The sequence below is a fragment of the Labrus mixtus genome, chromosome 14, assembly GCF_963584025.1.
Source record: "Labrus mixtus chromosome 14, fLabMix1.1, whole genome shotgun sequence".
Taxonomy (NCBI): Eukaryota; Metazoa; Chordata; class Actinopteri; order Labriformes; family Labridae; genus Labrus; species Labrus mixtus.
In genome coordinates, this window is record NC_083625.1 from 20,191,969 (window position 1) to 20,216,673 (window position 24,705).

The window sequence follows — 24,705 nt, forward strand, 5'->3', positions numbered from 1 at the left end:
TGTCAATCCTTTAATTACACACACACACACACACACGCACACACACACTAAAATGTTTGCATTGTGAGACAAAATAAGTTCTTTGCATAGAACCATGCCCTCTAAAACATACACATTAGACACGCATGCTTAAACACAGACAAAGTCCGACCTGCAAACACAACATGATGTAAAGACACACACACACATATTCATTCTTGCACAATCACTCTCTCCTTCGTTCACACACCCCACATAGTGAGAGGAAATAGGTTTTGGTTTAAACAAGCCTTCACAGGCCTCAACAAGCTTAGGAATCACACCAAAACATCTGGGTTCATTGAACATGTGGAGTCCTCAATGATTGGGGTGGCAGTAGCTCAGTCTGTAGGGACTTGGGCTGGGAACCAATTTCCAAGTCCGGAAATTGGTCTGGAAGCTTGAGAGGTGCCAGTCCACTTCCTGAGCACTGCTGAGGTGCCCTTGAGCAACCCCAAAACTGCTCTGGAGCGCTCGCTGTGGGCAGCCCCCTCACTCTGACACCTCTCCATTAACTCATGTCCATAGGACCCTGTTTGTGCATGTGTGTGTATTTCAGCCTATGTTTGTGTAGCATGTTCATTAGACAGAGTGTAAAACTGAATTTCCCCTCGAGGGGTTAATAAAGGATAAATTATTATTATTTCCGGTGTGGTTAATGTTGGAGAGAGGTGGTCCAAGTTGTGTAAAAAGTAGGAAAGATAAGCAAGCACAGAAACCCTATTACATGGACACTTTTATAATCATTAAGTAAACCTAAATGTCTAAGTAGTCCTATATTCTCTTTTGTGTGTATGATTAAACGCAAAATTATCAGGTGGGTGAAATGCAACTTCATGTGTGGCTAAAAATCAGATCATTTCATTTTTTTCTCAAAGAAGATGTCCTAACACCACTTGTGCTTTAGCGGTCTAAGAAACGTGTCTCGTGTTTTATGAACTGCTCTCGTCCTGTCTCTGCAAGGTTTCACAAATCTGCATTTCATTTTTAATCACAAGCAACACACACTCACACAAAACAAATCTCTAGCTCTCTGGGACACTGCAGCGTCACTTTATCCGGACAATTTTCCCTCCATCTGCTGAAGTTCCCTCGCTTGCTGTAGGATAGGGAGAGGTCTCAGAGGTGCTAAGTTGCAGTTGCATGAACTTTGGGTGTCATACATTTTGTCAATGTGTATTTAAAAGTTTTGTCTTGTTTGAACGACTGTGTTTAACCTTCTTTTCTCCAAATTAAAATGCTTTCAGTCCTCCTCATATCCGGCTGCTGCTGTGTAGCAGAGATGTTTATACTCAGTTTGAACAGCGTTGAAAGCTGCTGCCATGTGTCTGTTTCCCACATAGAGAAAAGGAGGTCAACAGGGTGTGAAGTAACTTTTAGCTTAAAGAAAACCTGTTGAACAAACACAGAGAGGCCTGTGAACCAGAATGAGTCAGTGCCAGGATTTAAAACCAAACCCGTTTGCAGCCTAAAGGGACGAGGTGGATGACCTGCCATCATACACCTCCCTGAGGTTTTTCTGTCATCTACCTGAGGTTTGTTTTAGTGAAATAGCTTAGTAGTTCGGATTTATTACTTAATGTATTATATGAGTAGTTTGGTGTGTTTATAGAGAGAGATGTAACAGCTGTTTCTACTTTAAAAACATAAACTTCCTCTTTAACAAAAAGGTCTGTCTCTGTCAGTGACAAAGACAACTTTTAGTCGACACACTTTGATCAGGCAAGGATTATTGCAGACATTGCAGCCTGTTTCACCGCTGCAGGATGAACTAATCTTTGGGAGAATTTTCAAAACCTTTTGTACCCGTTGGCAGAGCTGGGCAGGCGTCCGTTCATCTGTTAATCGTTTATTATCACTGTTAAATTTTTAATACATTTTTAACTGAATGCTACTTTGAAATGTTAGTGGAACATTTGACTTCTGTTAAAAAAAATTCTGTTAACATCATTTTTGTTGAGTTCACTTTCACCAACTCAAGTCAGTTGACTTTTTTTTCCTTTTTTCAGCTGATACATCTGTATCATGTGTATTATTGTGAGAAGAGTAAGAAAGTCCTTTTTCTTCTAACGCTCTCATTGGCTAAAGTAGCCTTGGAACAGGAAATGGAAGGTCCTGGTTGGTCCAATAAGGTGTCATTTAAAATTTCAGAGTGCTTAGTACAGAGAAAAAGCTGAAGAGTGGCAGAGTTTTTGAATAAATCCCTGGATCTTCATGAGTGTTATGTGTTTGATCGTGTTATGTGTTGGACCGTTAGTGATGGAGTATTATGACTGGAGTAGAAGCCTAGTCTATAGTAGACCTTCAGACAACAAGAAAAATGAATCAGAAAAGCCCGTTTGTCCATGGTCTGACTGTCTAACAGATGCATAGATTGTGGCTGCTGTGCTGGTTGGAACTTGAAATGGTTTACGGTCTGAGTCACAAGAACTGAAGCTTTCTAGCGTTGTAGCATTAGATACACAGAACTTAGTTGTTTAAATGACGGTGATGACGAGAAAACACACTAAGTCCCTGCGGGTCATGGGATTTCATAAATTAAGAAAGTTTATGTTATTTGTAGATTTTCAACACCTACCCCTGTGTTTTGAGTTTTTTGAGTCATCATGGCCTCTTAAGAACTCAAATCTATTGACATTGTTAAAAGCTGATCTTTTTGTTGTTTGTTTATATGTCAGGTTAACGTAACTTTTAACTTCAGTTAAATATTAACAAAATTAATGGATTAACTTATATCAAAGTTAAAGGAGCAATATGTAAGATATCTACTGAATTATTTAATTAAAATGACCTTACTATATCATCAGACATTTAGGAAACATGATATGGTGAAGTGTTGGCTTCTCTGACGTTAATGCAGCAGCCAGTATGTCCTCTTTCTAAGTTTTGATTCGGTTCCTGAATGGTCTGGATTGGTTCTGACTAAAGAAAGTAGGCAGTTTGAAGGTAACCCCACAGCCGTTTTGGACACTGCTTGGCTTGACAGGAAAACCGCAAACCGACAGGTGTTACAGCAATCGAAGTGGCAAAGACAACTGGTTCAGATTTAACTATTTCTACCTGACCTAAAATGCCTTGTCGTTGTAATAAGCTCCGGAGGTTGGAACGAAGAAAGGTTTCAAGTACGATGCATAGTGATGCATCGATGCTACCGCCTCTGCCTCATGGCAACCCGTTTGTCCATCGGCTATCTGGCATCGGGTAGACCGCTCTCGCCAATGTTTAGAATTTGGAATGCAGTACCCATTTTAAACGCTACGTGACACTTACATATTTCTCTTTTTAACTTCTTTGTTACCAGATGTTTGATTACTGTGCCCTTCTCTTCCTATTGGTCATTTAGACCTAAATTGTGAAGAAAGAAAATGATGAAACGCAGATGAAGGCCTAGCGCCAAAACAAGTCCGTTGCTGTTGTTGTTGCTGCCTTACCCGGATTACAAAAAACCTAAAGGACATTTTTGCGTGCTGACTTTTCATCTAGAAGAAAAAAAATGGCCTATGGGTTTTAAAATACCAAAATTTTCCTTCTGACTAATATAGAAATAAATCAAATGTCTTTTAACTTCAGGGAGTGAAACCTCTAATAGCTACTTAATGTCACATTAGATTAAAAAAACATCATGAACATGATATGTTATGTCAGCATGTCAGTTATTGATCTTCTTCTAAAACTGCCCTCTGCTCTGTTTAAGAGGATATGACAGAAATTTAACACCTTTCACCCTTTAACTGAAGCACCACTCAAAATAAGTGACTGCCTGTTGCAGGAAATCCTCCCCTTCCTTTTAAAAACAAGAGCAACAAATGATCTTGACCGGAGGTTTCTGCAGTATTTCAGTCCAGCTGTGAGTCATCAGCACAGTGTGTGTGTGTGTGTGTCCTCACCTTTGGATAACTTGTCAAAGTCGACATAAAAACGCAGCATAAAGGAGCCGGTGATGAAGCCGACGGCCGGGCCAATGGAGGTCACAGCCAGGAGGATGCCTGAAAAACACGACCAGGAACAAAAATATGAGAATAAAACAATCGTGAGGTTTAAACTCTTTGCCAACTAAATATATAAATCAAAATATTGCACACACTTTATGACAACCTAATTACTGTATTGTTATCCTAAAACATGTTGCAGCAAGTTTACAATCTGCTGCTTTTCTTCACAATATCACTTTGTATTAAAATGTCAAGTTTGTTAAGAGTACGTTATAATTTCTCAATCTTTATGGTTTAAAATTGGACCTTTATTTCATGAAAAATGTCTGTCAAATGTTGGCAACTCTCTTAGTACTGTAAGTACAGAGGAGGATTAATGCAGTGTTTGAAAAATGTATTTTGATCTCAGAATTCTGACTTTTAAATGTTTTTAACGAATGGATTAAATTACAGAAATATTTTGAGTTTTTGTCTTTCTTCTGCAAATGTCTGTGTCTGATTGTATACTGTAAACATTTCTCTTGTAACTTGAGTAACTTGATGGTTTATCCAACTATACAGCAGAGAGATATTAAGTCTGGACAGCAATAGAACTGGGGAATGGACTTAGAGAAGCAAACAGAAAACCGAGGTATGATTAAGAAAAAAAGCATTCTCAGAAAGTGACACGTAGAAACTTATTCTTCAGTCTTTTAAATTGTTGGACAACATTCACCAGCTGTAATGTCTGTTTTTAAATTGTGTGTCTTTGACTTGACAAAATGATTTAAAGTCTAATTTTAAGAAAGTCTTAAAACTTCAAATAACTGTTCAAAAATATAACATATAAAATATGTCTACAAAGTAAATTGTCCACTTTTAAAATCTCACATTTCTAAGGTCACAATAAACCAGGAAGTGTTTGTGCATTTAAACCCCTGTTACAGTAATTGAACACCTCAGGTTGGATTGTGTTCAGCTGCAGAACTCTCCAGGGAACAGATTGAGGTTTGTTATTTAAGCAGAGAGTCTGCAGATTCCACAGGCTGCTGTTAGCCCGTGGGAGCTGCACGCTGTAAGTGTGGATGAAAACCAGACCTACACTTTTGTTTGCTTGAGCGTTGGTTCTGCCTGTGTGCAAATACAACAATGATGTCTTATCTTCTTTCACATAGAGCTTGACGTGAGTTGATGGTTCATTGGTAAGATCTGTCTGCTGCTGCTTTAATTGCTTAATATTTAACATGATCAACTTCACCCTTTTATTACGAGGTCAGTACTGAGTTCAAGATTAAAGAAAGCTCAATCTGCCGACTACAACTTCCATTCATCTCAATCTCTAACTTTTATTACCACGGAGGATTTATTTTGTCACATGGTTGTTGTAAAATAAAGAGAGCAAGAGCTGTGTGAGCAGCAGGAACTACAAACATCACCTAGTTTTCAACCTTAAGGTAAAACCTGGTAGCTGTTTCTGGTTTTAAAAAAACATCTTCATCTCTTACAAAAAGGTCTTTCTCTGTAGGGCACAGGACACTCCTGTGTTCTCGAAGGTAAGATGATATTATGTTATGTTATTGGTCAATGGAGCTTGGTGGAAAAGTAATGGTTGATTCTAGGTGAAAAAAAAACCTCCCTCATGAAAACGTTTGTAAGTTATGAGTACCCAAACAAGTTCTGATCTGCCTTACCGGTTGTTTATAACAGTTTGCCTCAACAGAAGTTAGTGCTGTTGATTCAGACAAGTTGTAATTTGTTATTTATGTAATCTCTGTAATTATCTTCTCCATGTTGAAAAATGATTGAATCTGCAGTCATGTCACGTTACTGCTCAGGATATGTCTCATAAAACTGGATTGAGTGTTTGTTCAACGGGTGTACCGAGGTAGAGCGGGGAGTTCTTCTTGCTGGCGTAATCGTCGATGTAGGAGATTCCAAATGGCTGGATGGGGACGGCTGCGATCCCCAGCAGCAGCTGACCCAGCAGTAGCAGAGGATACACCACCTGCTGGGCGGGGCTCTCCTCCTTGCTGCAGCTCTGATTGGAGGATGAGGTGAGGAATGTGTTCTCTGATTGACAGAGTCCAGAGCTGTTATCACCAGAGGCTGTCGGGAAACACAGGGGAGAGGGGGAGGTCAACACATTCCCACAAACCCAGACAATCATGGAAATCATCTTTTAGGATCCTTTTCTTACGTCTTATACAAAACTTTTACCAACACTTCTATATAATCTATGATTTAATAACCTATATGTCTCACAGTTGTTGTGTTTTTTCTTACACATTTCTAATATAATGGTCATTTTTATTGATTGATTGGACCTTTTATTGTGATATTATATTCCTATAAGCACTTACTTTGTGGCCTTTTTTTTTTTAACAATCCCGCGTCTAAAAAAAGTAGAGTAAAAAAGAAACCCCATTTTTAATTGTAAATAAGATAAGATAATATAATATAATAATAATAATATAAAGATGGAATTGATATTATACAACATCCCAGCATTTTAGGAAATAGGACATTTTAGAAAATATATACTGTCAAAATAAAGAAATTATTGACTATTTTATTTTAAGTACTATAGGGGCAACATATGTAAATCTGTCCTAAGGTTTTGGATGAATAATCTGGTTGTATTGAAGTATTAAATCACAATTCCGTCTGATAGTTGTTGAGTTAAGGTGAAAATCCAAATGTCCAGAAAAAACTTTTGTGTCAGGCCCTCACATGAACTCTCAAGTTAAATCAGTTAATTTCCTGGTCGGGATTTGTTTGAAGTTTAGGATAACGAAACATTTTTAGTTCAATGATAGTCTTAAGAAAATGTTTCCATTTGATGTAATACAAAACATGATTTTGTGTGTGTGTGTGTGTGTATGTAGGTGTGTTGGATCTCACAGCTGATGTGTTTTGTGTACTCGTACTGTCCACCCAGGAAGTGCGGCATTGCAATCAGCAGAGAGGCCATGCAGGCCAGCAGAGCTCCGCCCCCGATGAACCTCGGCCGGTGGACTCGACTCCCAAAGAAACTCACGAACACGATGAGCACCGTGTTCCCCACCTGGACAAACACACCTTTGGAGTAATGCTGGCCTTACTCCAACATGACGCCTCAACCAATTTCAAAGTCACAGACAAATTTCCAAAGTTGGAATAAAATCATGACATCTTTGCTAAAGTTGGGGCGTTTGGTGTAAGGGGGTCTGAAAACTGTTTAAAGCCAGTTTGTGCCTCCTGATTTAGTTTGAAGACACACAAACACACAGGTTTAAATTCAATTATTCTACTGATATTTTTCAATGGAATATGGTTTCCTGAAAAAAAATGAGATTAATCCAATTTATTGAACTCTATTTAGAGTTTGCAAATATGAAAAACTTTTTTTGACAGTTACCCTCTTCATATTTTAAAAACATCTGAAACACTTGAACTTGTAAAAGAGGTCTGTTACAGTAGAAAAAAAACTTTCATAGTTTGTAATTTGTGTCTATATTTTAGAGACAGGACAGTAGACAGGGTCAGATACAGGTAGAGAGAGAGAGAGAGAGAGTGGGGAACAACATGGAGGAAAGGAACCACGGGTCAGACTCGAACCCGGCCGCCCGCTCTCGAGGACACCAGCCTATGTACATTGAGCGTGCGCTTCAACCACGAGGTTACCAGCACCTCTGTAATCTGTATTCTCTTCTCTCTTCTAAGTTGAGGCTGACACTGTGATGACAGCCTTTACGGCCGGCGATAGCTCGGTATTTAGGGACTTTGGTTGGGAACTGGAGGGTCGCTGGTTCAAGTCTGGTGCGGACCAAATATTGAAATTGGATTGGTAATTGGAGAGGGGCCAGTTGATGCCAATTCACTTCTTGTGCACTGCCGCGGTGCCCTTGAGCAAGGCACCAAACCCCCCTCGAGCTCAAGAGTGCTTGGGGAGCCCCCTCACTCTCACATCTCTCTATTGTGCACATGTATTTATTTCAGCCTATTTGTGTGTAGCATGTTCAATAAGGGTGCACTCACACTAGGCAAAGTGTGCCTAAGCCTAACTCCACCCCTGAAGTCCAGTTCGTTTGACTAGTGTGAGAAAACTTTGGCTTCATAAGTAAACCAACTGCACAAACTGTCCCACACTGACCTCGTTGAAAGCAGCCAGCAGTCCAGACTTCTGGCTGGAGAGGCCGTAGCGTCTCTCTATGGTGGAGATGGAGCTCTTCATATAGCCCGACACTAACAGCTGAGACAGCTGCAGCAGACTGTGGCACAGAACGAAGAACTGCAGAGGAGAGGAGGAGAAGATGACAATGAAGAAGAAGAAGCATGGTAAAGAAAGTGGACAGAAAGTTGAGTATGATTCCTTTCCTTTTAAGGCATTTCTTAAGAGTCAACAAACCAGAGCTAACAATGTGAAATTATGATACATTTATGACACAGTGATGTCATCAGAGTTATGTGACCTGTTCTGCAGAAAGGAAATATTTACTGAGAGCTCCCAGAACAAAACCAGGATGAACTTCAGGAAGTGATCTAACTCCCCTCAGAAAACTTACTTAGATCGACACAGATCTTTGTGAACAAGCAACAAAACATCAGGAGTTTCAAGGTTACATGTAGTTCTTATCCTTTCTAAAATGATGAACGTGAAACAAAAACCCTCCCAGGAGCCAGCACATGACGTACGTATACACCACAGAAATCACAGTGTAATGTTAACAACATATCCAAGATGGCGGACAACGCACCAGAGTCAGATGCTATTATGACAAGTTTTGCCTTTGAACATTGGACATATTCACAGTATAAACAGAGAGTGGTAAGAAATATACTGCCGTGTTATAAAAACATAATGACGTGTTTCATCAGCACAAAGATCGCACCAGTTTCTCACCGATCCATTAATCATTCTATTGAATGATTATTTGATTGCTTTATCAGTTTTGTATCTTTTTTGAATCAACCTACTTGGATTAATGAAGTTGTTTGAATTGAAACAAATGTAAGAAAACATCTGCTTCTTGTCTGATTCAATGACCCTTGGTCTGGTGTAGGCGTCACAAAGAGATGGTCACATTTAAGCAGAACAAAACCAAAATCTAGATGTAAGCAATATCACAATCAAGGTTGCCATTGTAAATATCAACATGTTCATGTATTCACTCAAACGTAATCATACAAGGTAGAAACCAAACTTGTTCTGTTTTTTTGTTTTGAAGAAAGAAACTGTGATTATGAAGCAGGCACTGACCTTGATGCTGTTGAAGAGACCCCTGGGCTGGGCGCGAGGTGGTGAGGCTGGGTTGTTGGCTCCCATGATTTAGTTTTTCACCCCACAGAGACTGAAGAACAGAAACACACCTGTGAGATACAAACACAGTCAGTTACATGCTACACACACACACACACACACTGATGTCTGTGTGTATGATTCAGTACACAATAAAGTGAGGAAAGAATGTTTCCAGTTGGGGACAGTTTCAGACCCTCAGACTCTCATCAAGTTTCTGCTGATGTCACACATAAAAGGTTAACCGCTAAAGGACTCTATTTTGAACTCAATCATCCCACAGGGACACACAGCACGCTCTGCTTTTAGATCATTTCAGTCGTCTGTTTTACACACTGCAGGTTTCTAGAATGACCGAGTGCATAAAGGACGTACAAGCATGTGTTTTTTTTTCTGCACAAAGAGAGATGAAGAGAGATAACAGAGACCACCACTGGACCAACAAGAGTGTTTGAAATGATCATTTCTAAAGAAGTAAATGTTTTTCCTCTCTACAGCATGTGGGGCATTGAATATGTCCTATTTGTTTAAAAGAACAGGCAGATTCCTGCGTCATATCTGTCATTTTCATTTAAACATGTTTACACAGCCAAGAAAAAAAAAAAAAATACCATTTGGCCCCTTCATCTAACCGAAGCACACCATTTGTCAACAGAGCTGTCAAACATGATGTTACAGTCGCTCTTTTTTCACATCAAATAACTTACTGTATTAAAACGGAACTACTTAAAATGTACCACAGCAGACTCTGCTTTCTACAAAATGTATTGGACTTACATTTTAACTTTATAAATTGAACCGCATGTTGAATCTGTTAACATGGAAGAGGCAGAGCTTATTACCTGTACTCCAGCCAGTCAGCAAAAGGAGCCTCACTCCCAGGCAGCTGTTGCGCGGACCATCTTAATATTCAGTCTATGGCACTGACACAGATAGCTGATAATTGTTGCTTAAATGTAAATTAAGTAATGTAAGAATTCAACTGAGTTTCAAACTGGAGCTCAGGCTTGTAGGACAGTCTTGTTAGTACAATGAAGCGCACAGCAAGACAAATTATTTCTCTGATATTTACATGAAAAAAATCTCCATAAACTTGGCCAAGAGGTAAAGTTCATGGACTGGATAGCAGCCCTCATCTGTCACTCAAAGAGGCCACTCCCCTAATCATACGTAACTTTTTAGCCTTAATATAATTTAAACAGGGTGAGTTCTATAAACCTTCAGCCCGGACAGTTGTCATGAATACAGAGAAATGAGCCTCAGAGACCAAATCAGTTTCAGGCTGTAAACATGCTTTTCTGCTAAAGTTGGACATTTGTAAATGGGGCTCTATGGGGATTTACTCACTGCAGAAGACAGCTCCAAGGGAACACCAGAGGAAGTACCTTATTTGATGCTTGCTAGTTAGGTTGCAACCCATCCTAAAGTGTGTGAAGTGATGGACTGATCTGAAAACACTGCCTGCCGCTTCCGAGGCTTAAAGGCTGCTTTTCACATATTAGAAGCATGGAAGAAACAACAGGATGTTAGTGTTATTATTATTATTATTATTATGTGATCTTTGGTCTCTACGTATTAATAATGGTGTCTTGTAAGCCTGTTTTGTGCTGGGCATATTGTTTATGCATGACACAATAATGAAATACATCAATATTAGACAGATAATTTTAGGGTTTTAGTTGTTGTATGACAATAACAGAGAAAAAGAAAGACAAGAAAGAGAAAGCCAGAGCATTGTTCCTTCCATGAGCAGGAAGGAACAGATTTCTAGCAGAGGAATGTCAACAGACAGATTGTGTTGTCTTTTCATCTCTTTAGGGCCCAAATCAAAACAAAGTGGATCCCAACTCACAGCAACAACAACCTCAGACACACACCACCTCGTATTATTACTATCAGACCCACTGAACTATCTTCAATACGGGACACAAATTTATTTGTTTTGGTGCTTGTTAAGTTTCTCAGAGCAGCATCTAGTGTCCATTAGAGGAACTACAGTGTGATGTAAGGTCAATCTGAACGCTCTGTGAGTATTTTAAAAACTTTTAAAAACTCGTAGAAAGTTTCCCACTTGTGGAAGTCCCTGTGTGGTTTGGTGGGATGTAAAAAATATTCTAACTGCTGGACAACACTGATCTCAGATCAGTCATATGAAATAGGTTTAAATATCAGAGAATCAATCAATCATTATTTGTATAGAGCCAATTCATAACAAATGTTATCTCGAGACACTTTACAAAGCAGGTAAAAGATCTTACTCATTGTTATGTTACAATAGAAAAAATGGGACCTTGAGAAGGTCGAGAGTATATCTGTGAGATGCACAGTGGCTATTCTAGAGCCGGACGGGGCCCCAGGCAAAAATCTATGGGGGAGTCTACCAGCCGACCCTTCCTCCTCCTCTTGTTTTTTCCTGTTTCTCTGCATGAGACAAATAGCAGAGCACAGAGAGGGAGTGCTGTCAGATGGGGGTCACCTTAGGGAGTTTTCCTACTGTCATTGCAAAATTTGCACATTTTGCACCACTGCTTTGGTTTAAGTTTGTGAGCCCTCTTGGGCCCCCTATTGGTCTGGGGCCCCAATCATTTTCCTGCCTTGCCTGTTGACAAACAGCGCCTCTGGGGATGCAGAATGAGTCTGAATACTGCATTCTGCTGATCTCAGATCTGTTCGATCAAGCTGTATTATAAATCAGATCATACATACATATACACACATACATGTAGTTTCACATGGTGACATTTGAAAAGACTAACTAGGTCAATTCTGCTGAAGGTGTTACATAAAGATACACCTAATTAAAAAAAGAGAGTAAAGGTGCAGTTGCACCACGTTAAGGGGTGGGTCTACTTTTATATAACACATTTCAAAACAACACAATTTCTCTTATTTTAATGATCAATAACATGGAAAAGTTCAGAAACTAAAAAAAACAAACTACAGATCAGATTTCTAACCAAAAGATAGAGAGCACTGTCTGGATTGTACAAATACACTGGCAATGTTTCCCACTCTATTTGATTAGATTAGACAGTGTGCAGGAGTTTGTCTGCATGTTTTAATCTTTAAAAACAGGAAATTATCTCATATGTTTGGAGCCTATTGGACTTACATTTGTGTTGTTGTGGTATCAAACTCATATCGATATAATTTCATTTTTTTACTAGAATTGTATCCAAGTTTAACAATCTGGTATCCTGGTAATTCTTCTGAAAACACAAACACAGCAATAACTTTCATTCATGAACCAGAGCAGCACAAGAGTCAGGATGTAACTCAGCAGGAGAGTCATTAAGTCAGACTCTGCATTGTTTGAGTTGAGTTTGAAGAAACAAATCTGCTTCTTTTATAAACCAGTTCTCATTGATGAGAAGGAACAGAAAAAGTTGATCAGACTCACTGTGAAGCAGCAGCTCAGCTCTGTTTCTCTGATTCCCTCTCGTGTTGTTTAACCAAACTGTCCAGTCGTCCCAGCAGCTGAGAGTATGACAAACCTCAGAGGAGGAGGAGGAGGAGGAGCAGCTAGAGCTGGAATTTGAACCTTTGGTGTAAAAGGCTGGACTTGGATCTCTTTAAAAAAAGGAGGAGTAATAGTTGCAGTTATGAGAAAGTGTTCAGTACCTCGTGTGTGTTGTTACAGCCTGGTAACTAAACAGGTTTTTACTTTAATCAGGGTTTGTGTGACTGTTTGGACAGTTGACAGATAAATACAAACCTGTTTTTAATAACGTGTTAGTAACATGTCTTCTACTATGTACATGTATGTATGTATGTATGTCCCGCTTTAATAGTGTGCATAATAATCTGTACCAGCTCCTGTTTGAAGTGAACACATAGTTGTACTAAAATCTATCACCAGATTTTAAAAATTCAGGTGACTCTTACTCAGGATCTGCAGGAATAATTAAAAATGTTTTGTTGCTTTTTCAAACCAAGTTCTGGAACTTTTTTGTTGACAGAAAAATTGAGAAATCTACTGACCAAATTGTCTGGAAAATTATTTCAAACAAATACATTTAAAAAGAGCAGTATAACATGTTTTTTCCTGTTCAAAAAAGTGTGTTTTTTAGAAACAAGAGTGCTCAAGAAGATTCCTCAGTTTAGCATCTGAACCATTGTCCCCTTACACACTGCAGTCAAGTCATGAAGCCAAACTAGACAGAGTACAATCATGTGTGACCAGCAGATGGAGCCAAAGTTACATCAAGTCAAAGACAAATATGTCACTTAAAAACCCACAAAAAAGCTTAGCTATGCATTAAACTATTCTATTAATAAGCAGAACATTTAGTAGATTGAATAAGAGTTTCAGAAAGCAGGATTCACTCCTGTATTCTATCCCTTCCTTCCTTGGGGGCAATTGTGAACTAAAACAGTTCAAACTGTGTCAGATAAGTATTTGTCTAACATGGATGTCTGAGGATTGTATAAATTAGATTTTTGCAAAACAATGACAGTGGATTTGATCTGTCTTTTCTCAGTTTTTGTACATTTGCTGACGTTATGATGGTCGAATAAGCACCTGGAAAACCTTCTAATATAAGCGGTTATTGTTTTTCAACAGTTCATGTCTGGGAGTTATTGAGTCATCAAAAACAAGAGATGCTGATGCGAGACAATGTTTTACCACTACCTGTACATGTATACAGAACCTAAGGGTTCTGGGTAATTAGGCTGTAATTGGTGAAGAAATCAGAAACAGCTTGATCAAAACTTGTGATTTTGAGTTGTTCCATTTCTGTTATATTACCGGCACAAAAAAGAGCGACCACATACCCCTACGCTGCTGTCTATCAACTGGCTACAGGATTCATTTTTAAATTTTGTTATAGACTTTTAAAGCAGTGAACCGCTCTGTGTTCTTGCTCCAGCCAGAGCACTAAGGTCCACTAACCAGTTCCTCCTGCATGTGCCTAAATTAAGACTTAAAAGAAGGCCGATCGAGCTTTCCTCTGTAGCTGCATCAAACCTGTAGAACAGCTTATCACCAAGAATAAGATCAGTCAAAACACACTTTTTTTTTTATTTACTCAAATCTCCTCTCATATCTGCTCCCGATGTCGTGGGGAATACTTGAAAAAGTATTGTTTAAAAATATATAAATCTGTACTTTGTCGTCATGTTAATAGTTTTTATATTATCCTGTGGATAAATAATCATTTCTTAAAATGTTCAGGAATAAACTAGGAAAGGTTTCATTTTGCACTTAAAAGATGTCGGCTTTCTAAACTCATCACGTATAGGAGAAGGATTACACCTCACAATGGAGCAGTTGTGGCAATAGAAATACAAACATTGTGCCGCTCACCTTTCAGTATTCTGTTTTTAAAACAAGAAAATATTTTTTTAATCTCTGAGCTGATCCAGAAATGTGATGGAGAGTATTTGAGTTGCTGAAGAAATATGAGAACAAAAAGTTTCCGATTAAGAAAGAAACTTCATGTTTCCTCTCCGTGTTTGTTGATGTTTGGAAAGTTACATTTTCTTTCAGTTGTTGCATGCTGGGAGCTCAGGGGACTAACACTGCCCCCTGGTGGTCCACCAGTTTCATCACTGTGTGTTCCAGTAACCACAGCAGCCAGTAATGAGTGTTACTGTTTCTGAAACAGAGGCGACCATTAATGAGGTCCACTGTGAGCTGCTGACTATCTAAACACTTATCAACAGTTTCGGATGGTAATTAGTCCTTTGAGAGTAAAGAGAGGACGATAATAGATGTTTATCAGATCCAGTCAGTAATGGAAGCTCCTGGGATCTACAGGGACAAAACTCTCACTGATGTTTTACTATCCTCTAGGAAATTAAAAGAGACTTACAAACAGGTCAAATAGTTAATAAAAAGTTGACTGTCCTGATGACAAACAAAGTTTGAAGTGTGGAAAAGGAGTTTAAACTGAGGATTTTTAGAAGTTCAGTTTAGACTGCTTGTCGACACTTCAAACTTTGTTTGTCACCAGGACAGTCAACTTTTTTATTAACTATTTGACTTTTGTCCCCTGTTCTTGAAGAGCACCTTATTCCTCTCCATTTTCTTTGACCCAGTGCAGCACTCACTTCTACCTTTTTTTACAAACAGGTCACTCTGGTGAACTTTGCAGACGACACAATCCTGTATGGCGATTCTTTGAATAAATTTAAATAATATCACACCCACCTTAGTTTGTTAGCTTGATGCAAACAAAAATGGAAATTGCCTTTAAAGGACTAACAGATTTAGCACCAAATTGCGCTAATTTTATCTTGGGAAAAAAACTATTTAATTGAATGTTATGTAAAATAGATTGTTTGATTCATTATTTATTTAATGTTAAGTAAAAAAGATTCTTAGCATGTCCACAGTCAGTCACACTACTGTCAATAATGCTAAACTCTTTTGTTATTTTAGGGAAGTTAGCAAACCTTTTAAATCTGATAGAGCCACCTTCTGGCAGTAATACCACATTTCAACCAGGCCCTGGTAAAAACAATGGGTTTTTTAAGATGAGATAAAAGTTGCACGAAATCTTCGATTTTTAATGAATTAAGGACTATTATAATGTTTTAAAAATCATGTCTTATCCATAAAACACCTTTTTGAGTTTTTGCATATTTGCTCATAAGCATTTAACAGAGTGGACTAATGTTGTAAAGTACTGGACAAATCAAACTCTTGACCTGATGATAAGTCATGGGAAACATGCATTACCAGAACCAAATGTTATAACAACATCCAAAATGTGATGAGACATTTTACTAAAAACTATAACAGAAAAATTCTATGTAGAAAATCTTAAGTTTGGAAAGGTGAGATGTTATCAAAAAGGCTAGTGTAGTACAAGGACAGGAAGCAGTTGCAAATTTCCCTGCGGTCACTTATTGTGCTAAGCTCAGCTAAACACATCTTGGACCAATCATGAGTAGAAGACAAAAACTTTTGCACTTTTGTACAAAGCATATACCGAGGTAAGTTATTCTACAAAATTCAAAATACAATGGAGAGTTTCTTGAATATGTGTTTCCTTTGTAGCAAATAATTAACACACTCATGGTAGAGAACAGGCCAACTATTGAAATCTCTCTCTCCAGAGAGTGGCCAACTGTCCTACATTCCATGAACACCTCACTGCAGTTTTTAATTCTATTAATTTGCTGGTCACTGAGACACCTGGGAGCTGTGAGGCCTCAGTGCGACATAATAAAATAAATTCAGCCATGCTGAAGCTCTTTCAGAGGCTCTGGGGTAATTGCACATTTTCCACCTGGCTGACAGTAAAGCCTCGCTTGTATACCCTGTTGTATGCTACAAATGCTAATAATGTCTTTCAGTATCCCCAAATGGGATACTGAAAGGGGGGACAAAGTATGTACAACCCCTTATCCTGAAAAGTTGGGATGTTGTTTAAAATGTAAATAAAATAATTTTCAAATCATTAAAACCACAATATGTATTGAAAAAAGCACAAAAACAACACATCAAATGTTGAAACAGATCAATGTCATTGTTCTTGGAAAATTATATACCCATTTTGAATTTGATGATGATTAAAAATAGAAAAAACCTTTGCACATCCATTTTATAAGACAGGTGCGTAAGAGAGCAATTTGTCTGTCAAAAAATTGAAGGTAAGGAATTCTTCACTCGGACTTCCCCCGGGTTTCTCTCCTGAAATTATCTAGATATTTTCAGGACTGCATATGTGAAAACTGTTTTTACCTGATGAAGGTTTAGTAGCGAAACGCTGCCAATAAACGTTTGTTTGCAAGTAAGACAGTGCGGGAGGTTACCTTTATAAATTTGATGCTGATAACTTTAGAAAAAAAAGTTGGGTCAGTGGCAACAAAAGGCAGGCAAGGTTTTGATTTCACAATCTACAATACATAATATCATTATAAGATTCAGATAATCTGAAGAAAAGGATTTAGGGGACAAGCCCAAAAACAATATTGGAAGGACCGGTTAGTTGGGTCCTCAGAGAACTCTGCATTAAAAACAGATGTGATTCTGTCATGGACATCACTGCATTGGCTCAGGAACACTGTGTCCTAAAAGCATAGTCTGTGAACACATTTAATTGCTGCATTCACACATTTTAGACAAAAGGCTACCATGCAAAGAGGAAAATGTATACAGTATAAACCGGATCCAGAAATGCAGCCGCCAGCTTTGGGTCCGAGGTCACTGTCCTGAGGTCTGATGAAATAAAATATAACACCCTGTTCTCTGAGCTGAAGAAGAGAGGGAACATCTGGTTTGTTATCAATGCACAGTTCAAAAAGCCAGTATCTGTAATGGTATGGGGGTGCATTGGTGCACACGGCATGAGCAACCTGCACATTTGTTCTGAAACATATATACAGGTTTTGGAGCAACAAATGCTGTCAGATACTTAGCTTTTTTTTTAACAGGGAAGACCTTGCTTATATCTTTAAGAGAGTGCAAACACACTGTCTGCATGTATTATAAAAGCATGGTCTTATTGGTTATTACAATCAAATATTTATCAAGTCTTTGTGTTGTTTGATTGGGTTTAAAAAGAACTGAACAAGCCAAATGGTGATGTCTTGTAATTTGCTAAACAGAGAAACTTTCCTCTACAGAGAAGCAGGAAGTTGTTGATTAAGTTCAGCTGGTGAGGTAGGAGGTCTGAGTCATCTCTGCATAGTCTCTTAATCTTCTGGTATTAATTAACATTATGTCCCTGTGACAACAGCAGACAAACAGTGAGGTTATGTTCACATCAAATCACTTGCCTGGGAGGCCTCATGGCTCACAACAAATTAAAGCAGCTTTCATTTCACAATATCATCATAAAAACCAACAGATTATTGTATTTTTCCATTACGTTTAATATCTCATTAGAATGAAACAGTAATTGAATTTACTGTATATAGTCCACTAGATTAAAAAAAAAACTAATGAAAACCCAAAGTAACAGCAACAGTTGTAATGGAGAGCCAAAAGCAAGACAAACCCAAAGCTGAGTCCGACTGAATAAAAACTTTTCTTCTAATGCAGTGTTACTCATTGCACGGCTCGCGAGCCTCATGCGGCTCGCCAAGCTTTAACTTGTGGCTCAAACGGCAGTAAATAATTATTAATGCAGGGAATACAGATGTTTCATAAAAACACTCAAAACAAGCGCTATTACATGTTACCCCTTTAAAACATTTAAAACTACTGCTCTTTTAAAAACAATTCATAAAAACGGTATTAATAGATTAATGTCAGAAACAAGCTGTTCGGCACTGCAATGACTCAGGGCAGTGTTGCCAGATTTAACGGCCTCTCCAGCACTCTCATCATGGCAAATGAGCTGTGGGACGGGTAACTCAATTGTGGACTGGTGTAGAAAATAAATAATTTTAAGTCATTAACAATATGTCAATGTCTTGATAGTTTTCACAAAAATATTTGGGCTTAATAAAAATATATTGCTGAATTGGAGGACACCGTGACCAACCTGCCAACACAGCACAACAGCTTCATAACAACAATAACTTGGCTAGAGCGTCCAGCTTTTTCAACATTCATGCTAGCTAGTTCACAGACAAAAAATTGATCGATTTTTGATCAAAAAAAGTCGCAAACAGTTGGGCAGAATCAACAATTTGATAATGTCACTATCGAGGAAAATGAGGAATTGACAACAGTTGCCTGGTGACCCAACAATCTACACAAACAAGCTCCAACTTTCATCTTATAAAGGGAGCAGCTCTTCTCAGGTCTGAGCAGAGGAGCTTCATGTCAGAGGTAAATGTGACTCACACTCACCTTTACTGAATGATCTCAAACATGTTCTTATATATTTAAAAATGATTGCAAATGACACTGTTATATTCTAATGAAACAGGCAGACTTATATGTATGTATGTACTTATAGACTTGTATGGCAACCTTTGTTTCATGTTCCATGTGTTCCTTAAAGGCCATATAGTAAAGAAGTAAAGTAAAGATGATCCAGATTTTTCTTGATTCTTTTTAACCATTTCTTCATAGCTTTATCATACAGGAATTAATTTTTTAACTATTTTGCTCTTGACCAAAATAGTATCCCCAATATTCCTATCAATTAAGACTGTATATGACATTTAAATTGTTGACTTGAGTTTTATTTTATTTTATGAAACAGGTGCTCTACAAATGTTATTCATATAAATTTGTGCATGCTGGAAACATGTTAAAGGGAATATGATGAACATAAATCTTTATTTTATTTTATTTTGATTTGACTTGATAATTTGATCATTCTTGGGATACATTTATTCAATTAAATTCAAACTTTAGTATGGGCTGAAGATGCAGTTAAAAGACAACACAACACATAGAAAGACATCATGACACATACACTTTTTACAAGAACAAGAGCAATAAATACAATATATTTATTTTGTCAAATGCTATGCTAAATGCAAACCTGCCTGTTGCTGAGAATGTTCTGTTCTTTACAGACAGCAGAAACTTTTACTTAGGTTTACTGTACTAAAAAAATGTTTTTGTTTGAACCTTAATATGGATATTTACCGACATAATGTTTACAGAGGAGGTAAGTGTTCATACACATGTGAAAATCTGTGAAGGAGTCTGTGTGTCTGTATTCATTCTGCATCCTACAAACGACAGTCTCAGCAGGCACTGGCTGAGAGCGGGAGTGTGTGATGAGTTTGTCCGCCTTTGAGAGCTCCTAGGGCGGATAGAAGTGTGTGGAAGGCGGCCTCAGGCTATATATCGGGAGTGTGTGATGAGTTTGTACTGTTGATCTCTGTAAGTGGAGCGGAGTGAAGAGGACGTTGAGAACGTGCATAAAATGTCCTGGAGCTTTCACGGAAAATATGACCCGGGGTTAAATTTTATACACGCAACATAGATAGACAGTGAACATCTACCCTTTAATTCATTATACATTTATACATTACGTTTGGAACAATTTTGTCACATGGAATGTTTTTTGACTCATATTCTTAATTTATATTTAATCATGTTTGTAAATTGGAAGATTTGACGTGAGCTGAGATTAAGTAAACTCAAAATACTGAGTTTCAAGACACAAGATTAACACTACCTGCTAGTTAAACTGACAATGAATAAGAAGTTACTGTGACTTATTGTTTAACAGTGCATTCACATTCTTTGTGATAATGCTTTTATATCACTTCTGTCATTAATTCCTATACTAAAGAGCTACTCTAATTTTTAGCTGCTGTTTCAGAGCTGATTCTTCTGCTGTTTGTGTAAATAACCTAATATATGTTTTTTGGATTTCCTAAAACATTTGTATTATATATTATTATTTACATTAAAGGTTTAAAAAAATAATAACAATAATTTATATTTTTTGTTGTCTTAACAGGTACAAAAAGTTTGGAATTGCTCCTTTTATATAATGTAACCCTCTTTAGCAAATTGATCAAATTTGTTCATGTATTTCTTCTCTTCATGGCTTTAATTCTGGCTCAACCTACATTTTAACAAAAAATGTCTGTCTCAGTAAGAATCTTCAAGGTAGACTAATAATAACAATCTGAGCCTCTAAGTGAAAAAAACAACCTTTAGTGGACAGGAAATGAGGTTGTTGCAGTCTACAGATAGAAGCAATCTATGGCAGCAATAACAAAACCTTTTGTACCTATAGTAAGTTGGCTCCCAAAAATGACACTTTCAATGCATATTTGTATATTTTTCTGTCTTTTGTCCTCACTACAGGCCAGAATTGCCCTTCTGCATTATGGAGAACCAGACTGTAAGCACAGATTTTCTGCTTCTGGAAGGGATAAAACTGCTACCCCAGTCCAAAGTCGCCACCTTCACAGTCCTCCTCCTCATATACATCTTTATCCTGGTGTCCAACATTGGCCTGGTGGTCCTGATCTCATTGGAGAGGAGCCTCCACCAGCCCATGTATCTGCTCTTCTGTAACATGGGTATAAATGATGTGTTCGGGTGCACGGCGCTCATTCCACGCCTGCTGAGCGACCTCTTCATTCCTTACGCAGAGCGCTACATTCATTACATCAACTGTGCGATTCAGGCCTTCTGTCTTCACCTTTATGCCAGCAACTGTCACACCGTGCTCATTATCATGGCTTTTGATCGCTACGTGGCAATCTGTAACCCCCTCCGATATGCCACCATCATGACCAGCAAGATGGTGGTGAAGCTGTCTGTGTCTGCCTGGGCGGTGTCGTTCATATTGGTGCTTATCCTGCTGAGCCTCAGTGTCCGCCTGTCGCGCTGTAGGGCGGAAATATTCCACCCATTCTGTGACAACGCCTCCTTGTTTAAGCTGTCCTGTGAAAGTGTCCTCATCAACAACATCTTTGGTCTTGGCTACACCGTGCTCCTGCTGGGCACCTCAATCGGCAGCGTCACGCTCACATACATGAAGATTGCTGCAGTGTGTGTGATCAGTAAGAGCAAGCTGCTGAACAGAAGAGCGTTGCAGACCTGCGTCACACACCTGGCTGTGTACATCATCATGTTAATGTCAGGCAGCGTAATAATTATCCTACACCGTTTCCCTCATTTATCACAAGAAAGGAAGATGGCATCCATCCTGTTTCACGTCATTCCTCCTGCCATGAACACTGTTATCTACGGACTGCAAATCAAAGCAGTCAGAGAAAAAATCCTTATCATATTTTTACGGAAGACAATGGCTGTGGCAGATGTGAAATGACCCAATGACTTTAATTAAACAAGTATGAATTAAATAGTTGCAAATGGCATCCAACATTCTGTAGGCTAATGAAACAGCTATATCCTCACTTTACAAATCATTCACCGATTTAATCACACATGTAAACTATTATTTTTATAATGTTTAACCACAAGTTTAAACCATATTTTTGATAAAATAAAGTTCATTTACACAATTGATTGCAGTATTTTTTGATTGTTTTTATATGCTGTTTATGATAATACAGACCTACTATAATAGGTCTTACAGTACAAACATATTGCCGGTGGAAGACTGGATATTTACGCCCAAGGGTGTAGGTTTGATTTTGACATTGGTGGGGACATAGCCCCCCCCCCCCCCCACCACCACCACCACCACGTGTAATGGTGGTGGTGTATGTAATGACAGACGAGGAGGCTGTGTAATAACGATGTCTGAACTTTACTTCAGTCATAGTGCAAACCACTGCATTAAACTTTGCATTATACATAGCATTAACATTGACAACAAAACACAAGCATGTAGACTGCTATTATACAGAAACACGTTGTCTGCCTGCTCCTTATATTTATATACAATTTCACAGATCTACCACAGAGTGCCTTAGTCTTTTTTTTCTAAATAAATCCCAATATACACTCCTATACACTGCTATCACACCTTCAATCCAAATAGCCCAACATCTACTGCCTTGCTCTTATGTAAAAGAGCCAAGCAAATGGCGATGCCTCTCATTAACATCAATGAACTGCTGGCATATTTGTTTAATGTCAACATTATCCAACTTCTCTTGGTGGACATGGCACGCAGCAGCATGGTTCAACCTCATCTGTGTCATTGTGGTTCTGAGCCATGTTTTAAGTCTCCTCAGAGCGCTGAAACTTCGCTCCACCTCTGACGATGACACAGGGATGACTAACAAAAGCCTCAGAAGGGTTTCTACTTGATCAAATAGGCCTCTGACCTCAACTGGCATCTCTCTCATGAGATCAACCACATCTGTGGTGGACTGAATTTTGTATTTAGACCTGAACATTGACAGCTGAATTTTAAGGCTGTTGATGTTTAGCTCTGGGTACCGACCAACAATTTCACTGACTTCCCCAGTGACCAGCACATCCTCAAGTTCCTGTAAGATTCTCAGATCAGGCTGGTTAAATCTTGCCTCAAACTGGACATCTACACAATCTAGCATTCTGTAGTATTCTGCCCTGTAGTATTCCTCTGGCGTTTTTGGAATATGCTGGCTTGCCCCTCCAGTATAGCGGTTTGGAGGAGGCCTTTGGTAGGGAACCTGAATTGGTTCAATCCCAAGGGATTCAACCATTTCCACTGCCTTATCAAAAATCATGTGGAAGCTTGTTTCACTCCTCTTACCCTGTACAGTGGATCTTACACAATCAATCGCACTCTTCATGCCTGCGATAGTTTCAGTCTGTTTCTGCAGGGACTTGTTCAGACATTCAAGGACCTCAATTACCTCTACTGCCAAAAGAAGTTTGGCATGTTTTGCCCTTTTCAAAACGATCTTTGAGAGGCGGTGCAGAAGTGGAAAAAGGATTTAACCCTTTGTGTGCCGCATGAGGCGCCTTTTTTTTCCTTCAACCTTAATGTAGTGGCTTGATCTTGCTTTTCAAGAGTTTGAGCCACTGAGGGGCTGATAGCCTACCGTACTTAATTGACGCGTTGTTTCCGTGTTTCGTGGCAATAATTCAATCAGCTCCGTGCTGTCACACTCAAACGGGTTTATCTGAATCGTTCGTTTACAATACATATTCTGGTTGTCTACATACACTTATTCCACTATAACTTGAATGTAAAACAAAGCCAGGATAAATGTTCCATTCACAATACATTTTCCAACAGCGGTCAAAAACTGTGTGCCTCTCACGGTGGGCTGCTCACCTCCGTGATTAACTCTTCTCTACTTGTAACCTTCCCAACACCAAAGTGAATGTGCCCCCTACTGTGACCACAAGGAACTACCACAGAGCACACATACATACTGAACACACAAATGGCTCTAACACTTAATATTGGTGTGGACAACTCAGCCATCATTTGAGATTGGTATGGACACGTCCATACGGTCCATTCGCAATTATACGCCTATGTTTATGCCCCTGTGACACTTGACTGCAATGTGTAACACAGGAAGCTCACAACCTTTCCCACCCCGGCCCAAGCTCTCAGTTGATGAAAAAGACATGGTTAAGAAATAGAGTACAACAGTCTAAAGAACAACAATAGATCACTTTGTCTTTGGGTTATTTGTAGTACATGCAAACTGAAAGTTATAAAGACCTGTTGAACAGGTTGTATTAAGAAATTAAAAATAAATGTGAACTGAAGCAGTGGAAGGAAGGGATGGATTTCAATCTAAATGTTCATGGTTAAACCCATAGCAGCCCCTCACTTCCTCTTGTATGTTGTTAGTTTCCCTCTGTTTGTCTCAACCCTCTCTTTATCCTCCCCTGTGTGTCATGATTGCACGTGAGTGTGGTTTTCTCTGTAGGCAGCCCAGGTGCAGGCAATTTCCCCCTCGTCATCTGGCAGTATTGCTGCCCTGGTCTCTCCACCTCTCGTCGCCTGAGTATAACATGTTTCACTGTAGTAAATCGCCTGTTGTTGGCTTATTTATAATCTATAGTTCATTGTGAACTTGTGCTTTTGTGTTTTAGCTTGTATGCTAACCTCTGTGTCACTCTGCCTCAGATATCAGCCGTGTTGCCTGATCGCTTGCCTGCCTGCCTGCTCACTCACCGGTCTGCCGGTTCACTCTCTATGAGGATTTGGACTCGCTCGGCTAAACCGAGCCACACTCACAGTGCACCACATGGAG

General features: G+C 38.8%; 2 protein-coding genes across 3 annotated transcripts in view; one reads left to right on the top strand and one right to left on the bottom strand.

The window, feature by feature from the left end:
* The window catches only part of slco2b1 (solute carrier organic anion transporter family, member 2B1), a 35,898-nt gene extending 23,171 nt beyond the window's left edge, over nt 1-12,727 (bottom strand). Inside the window, exons 1-7 of one of the 2 annotated variants that reach the window (XM_061055698.1) lie at nt 12,608-12,699; nt 10,050-10,130; nt 9,169-9,278; nt 8,062-8,199; nt 6,831-6,993; nt 5,811-6,035; nt 3,906-4,004 (exon numbers count right to left, since the gene is read on the bottom strand). In XM_061055698.1, coding sequence (XP_060911681.1) covers nt 3,906-4,004; nt 5,811-6,035; nt 6,831-6,993; nt 8,062-8,199; nt 9,169-9,234 — 691 coding nt within the window. In that variant the 5' untranslated portion in view covers nt 9,235-9,278; nt 10,050-10,130; nt 12,608-12,699. Of the gene's footprint in view, nt 1-3,905; nt 4,005-5,810; nt 6,036-6,830; nt 6,994-8,061; nt 8,200-9,168; nt 9,279-10,049; nt 10,131-12,607 lie in introns of both variants that reach the window. The other variant, XM_061055697.1, reaches the window with a different exon arrangement.
* Nucleotides 12,728-20,620: 7,893 nt separating this feature from the next.
* LOC132988704 (olfactory receptor 52N2-like) lies at nt 20,621-22,048 on the top strand. The gene has a single exon (XM_061056276.1). The coding sequence runs from the start codon at nt 20,910-20,912 to the stop codon at nt 21,858-21,860; it is 951 nt and encodes a 316-aa protein (XP_060912259.1). The 5' UTR covers nt 20,621-20,909; the 3' UTR covers nt 21,861-22,048.
* Nucleotides 22,049-24,705: the final 2,657 nt, after the last annotated feature.

Bases quoted from the DNA above. Each gene is read 5' to 3' on its own strand.
- LOC132988704 (XM_061056276.1), top strand. From the start codon at position 20,910: ATGGAGAACCAGACTGTAAGCACAGATTTTCTGCTTCTGGAAGGGATA.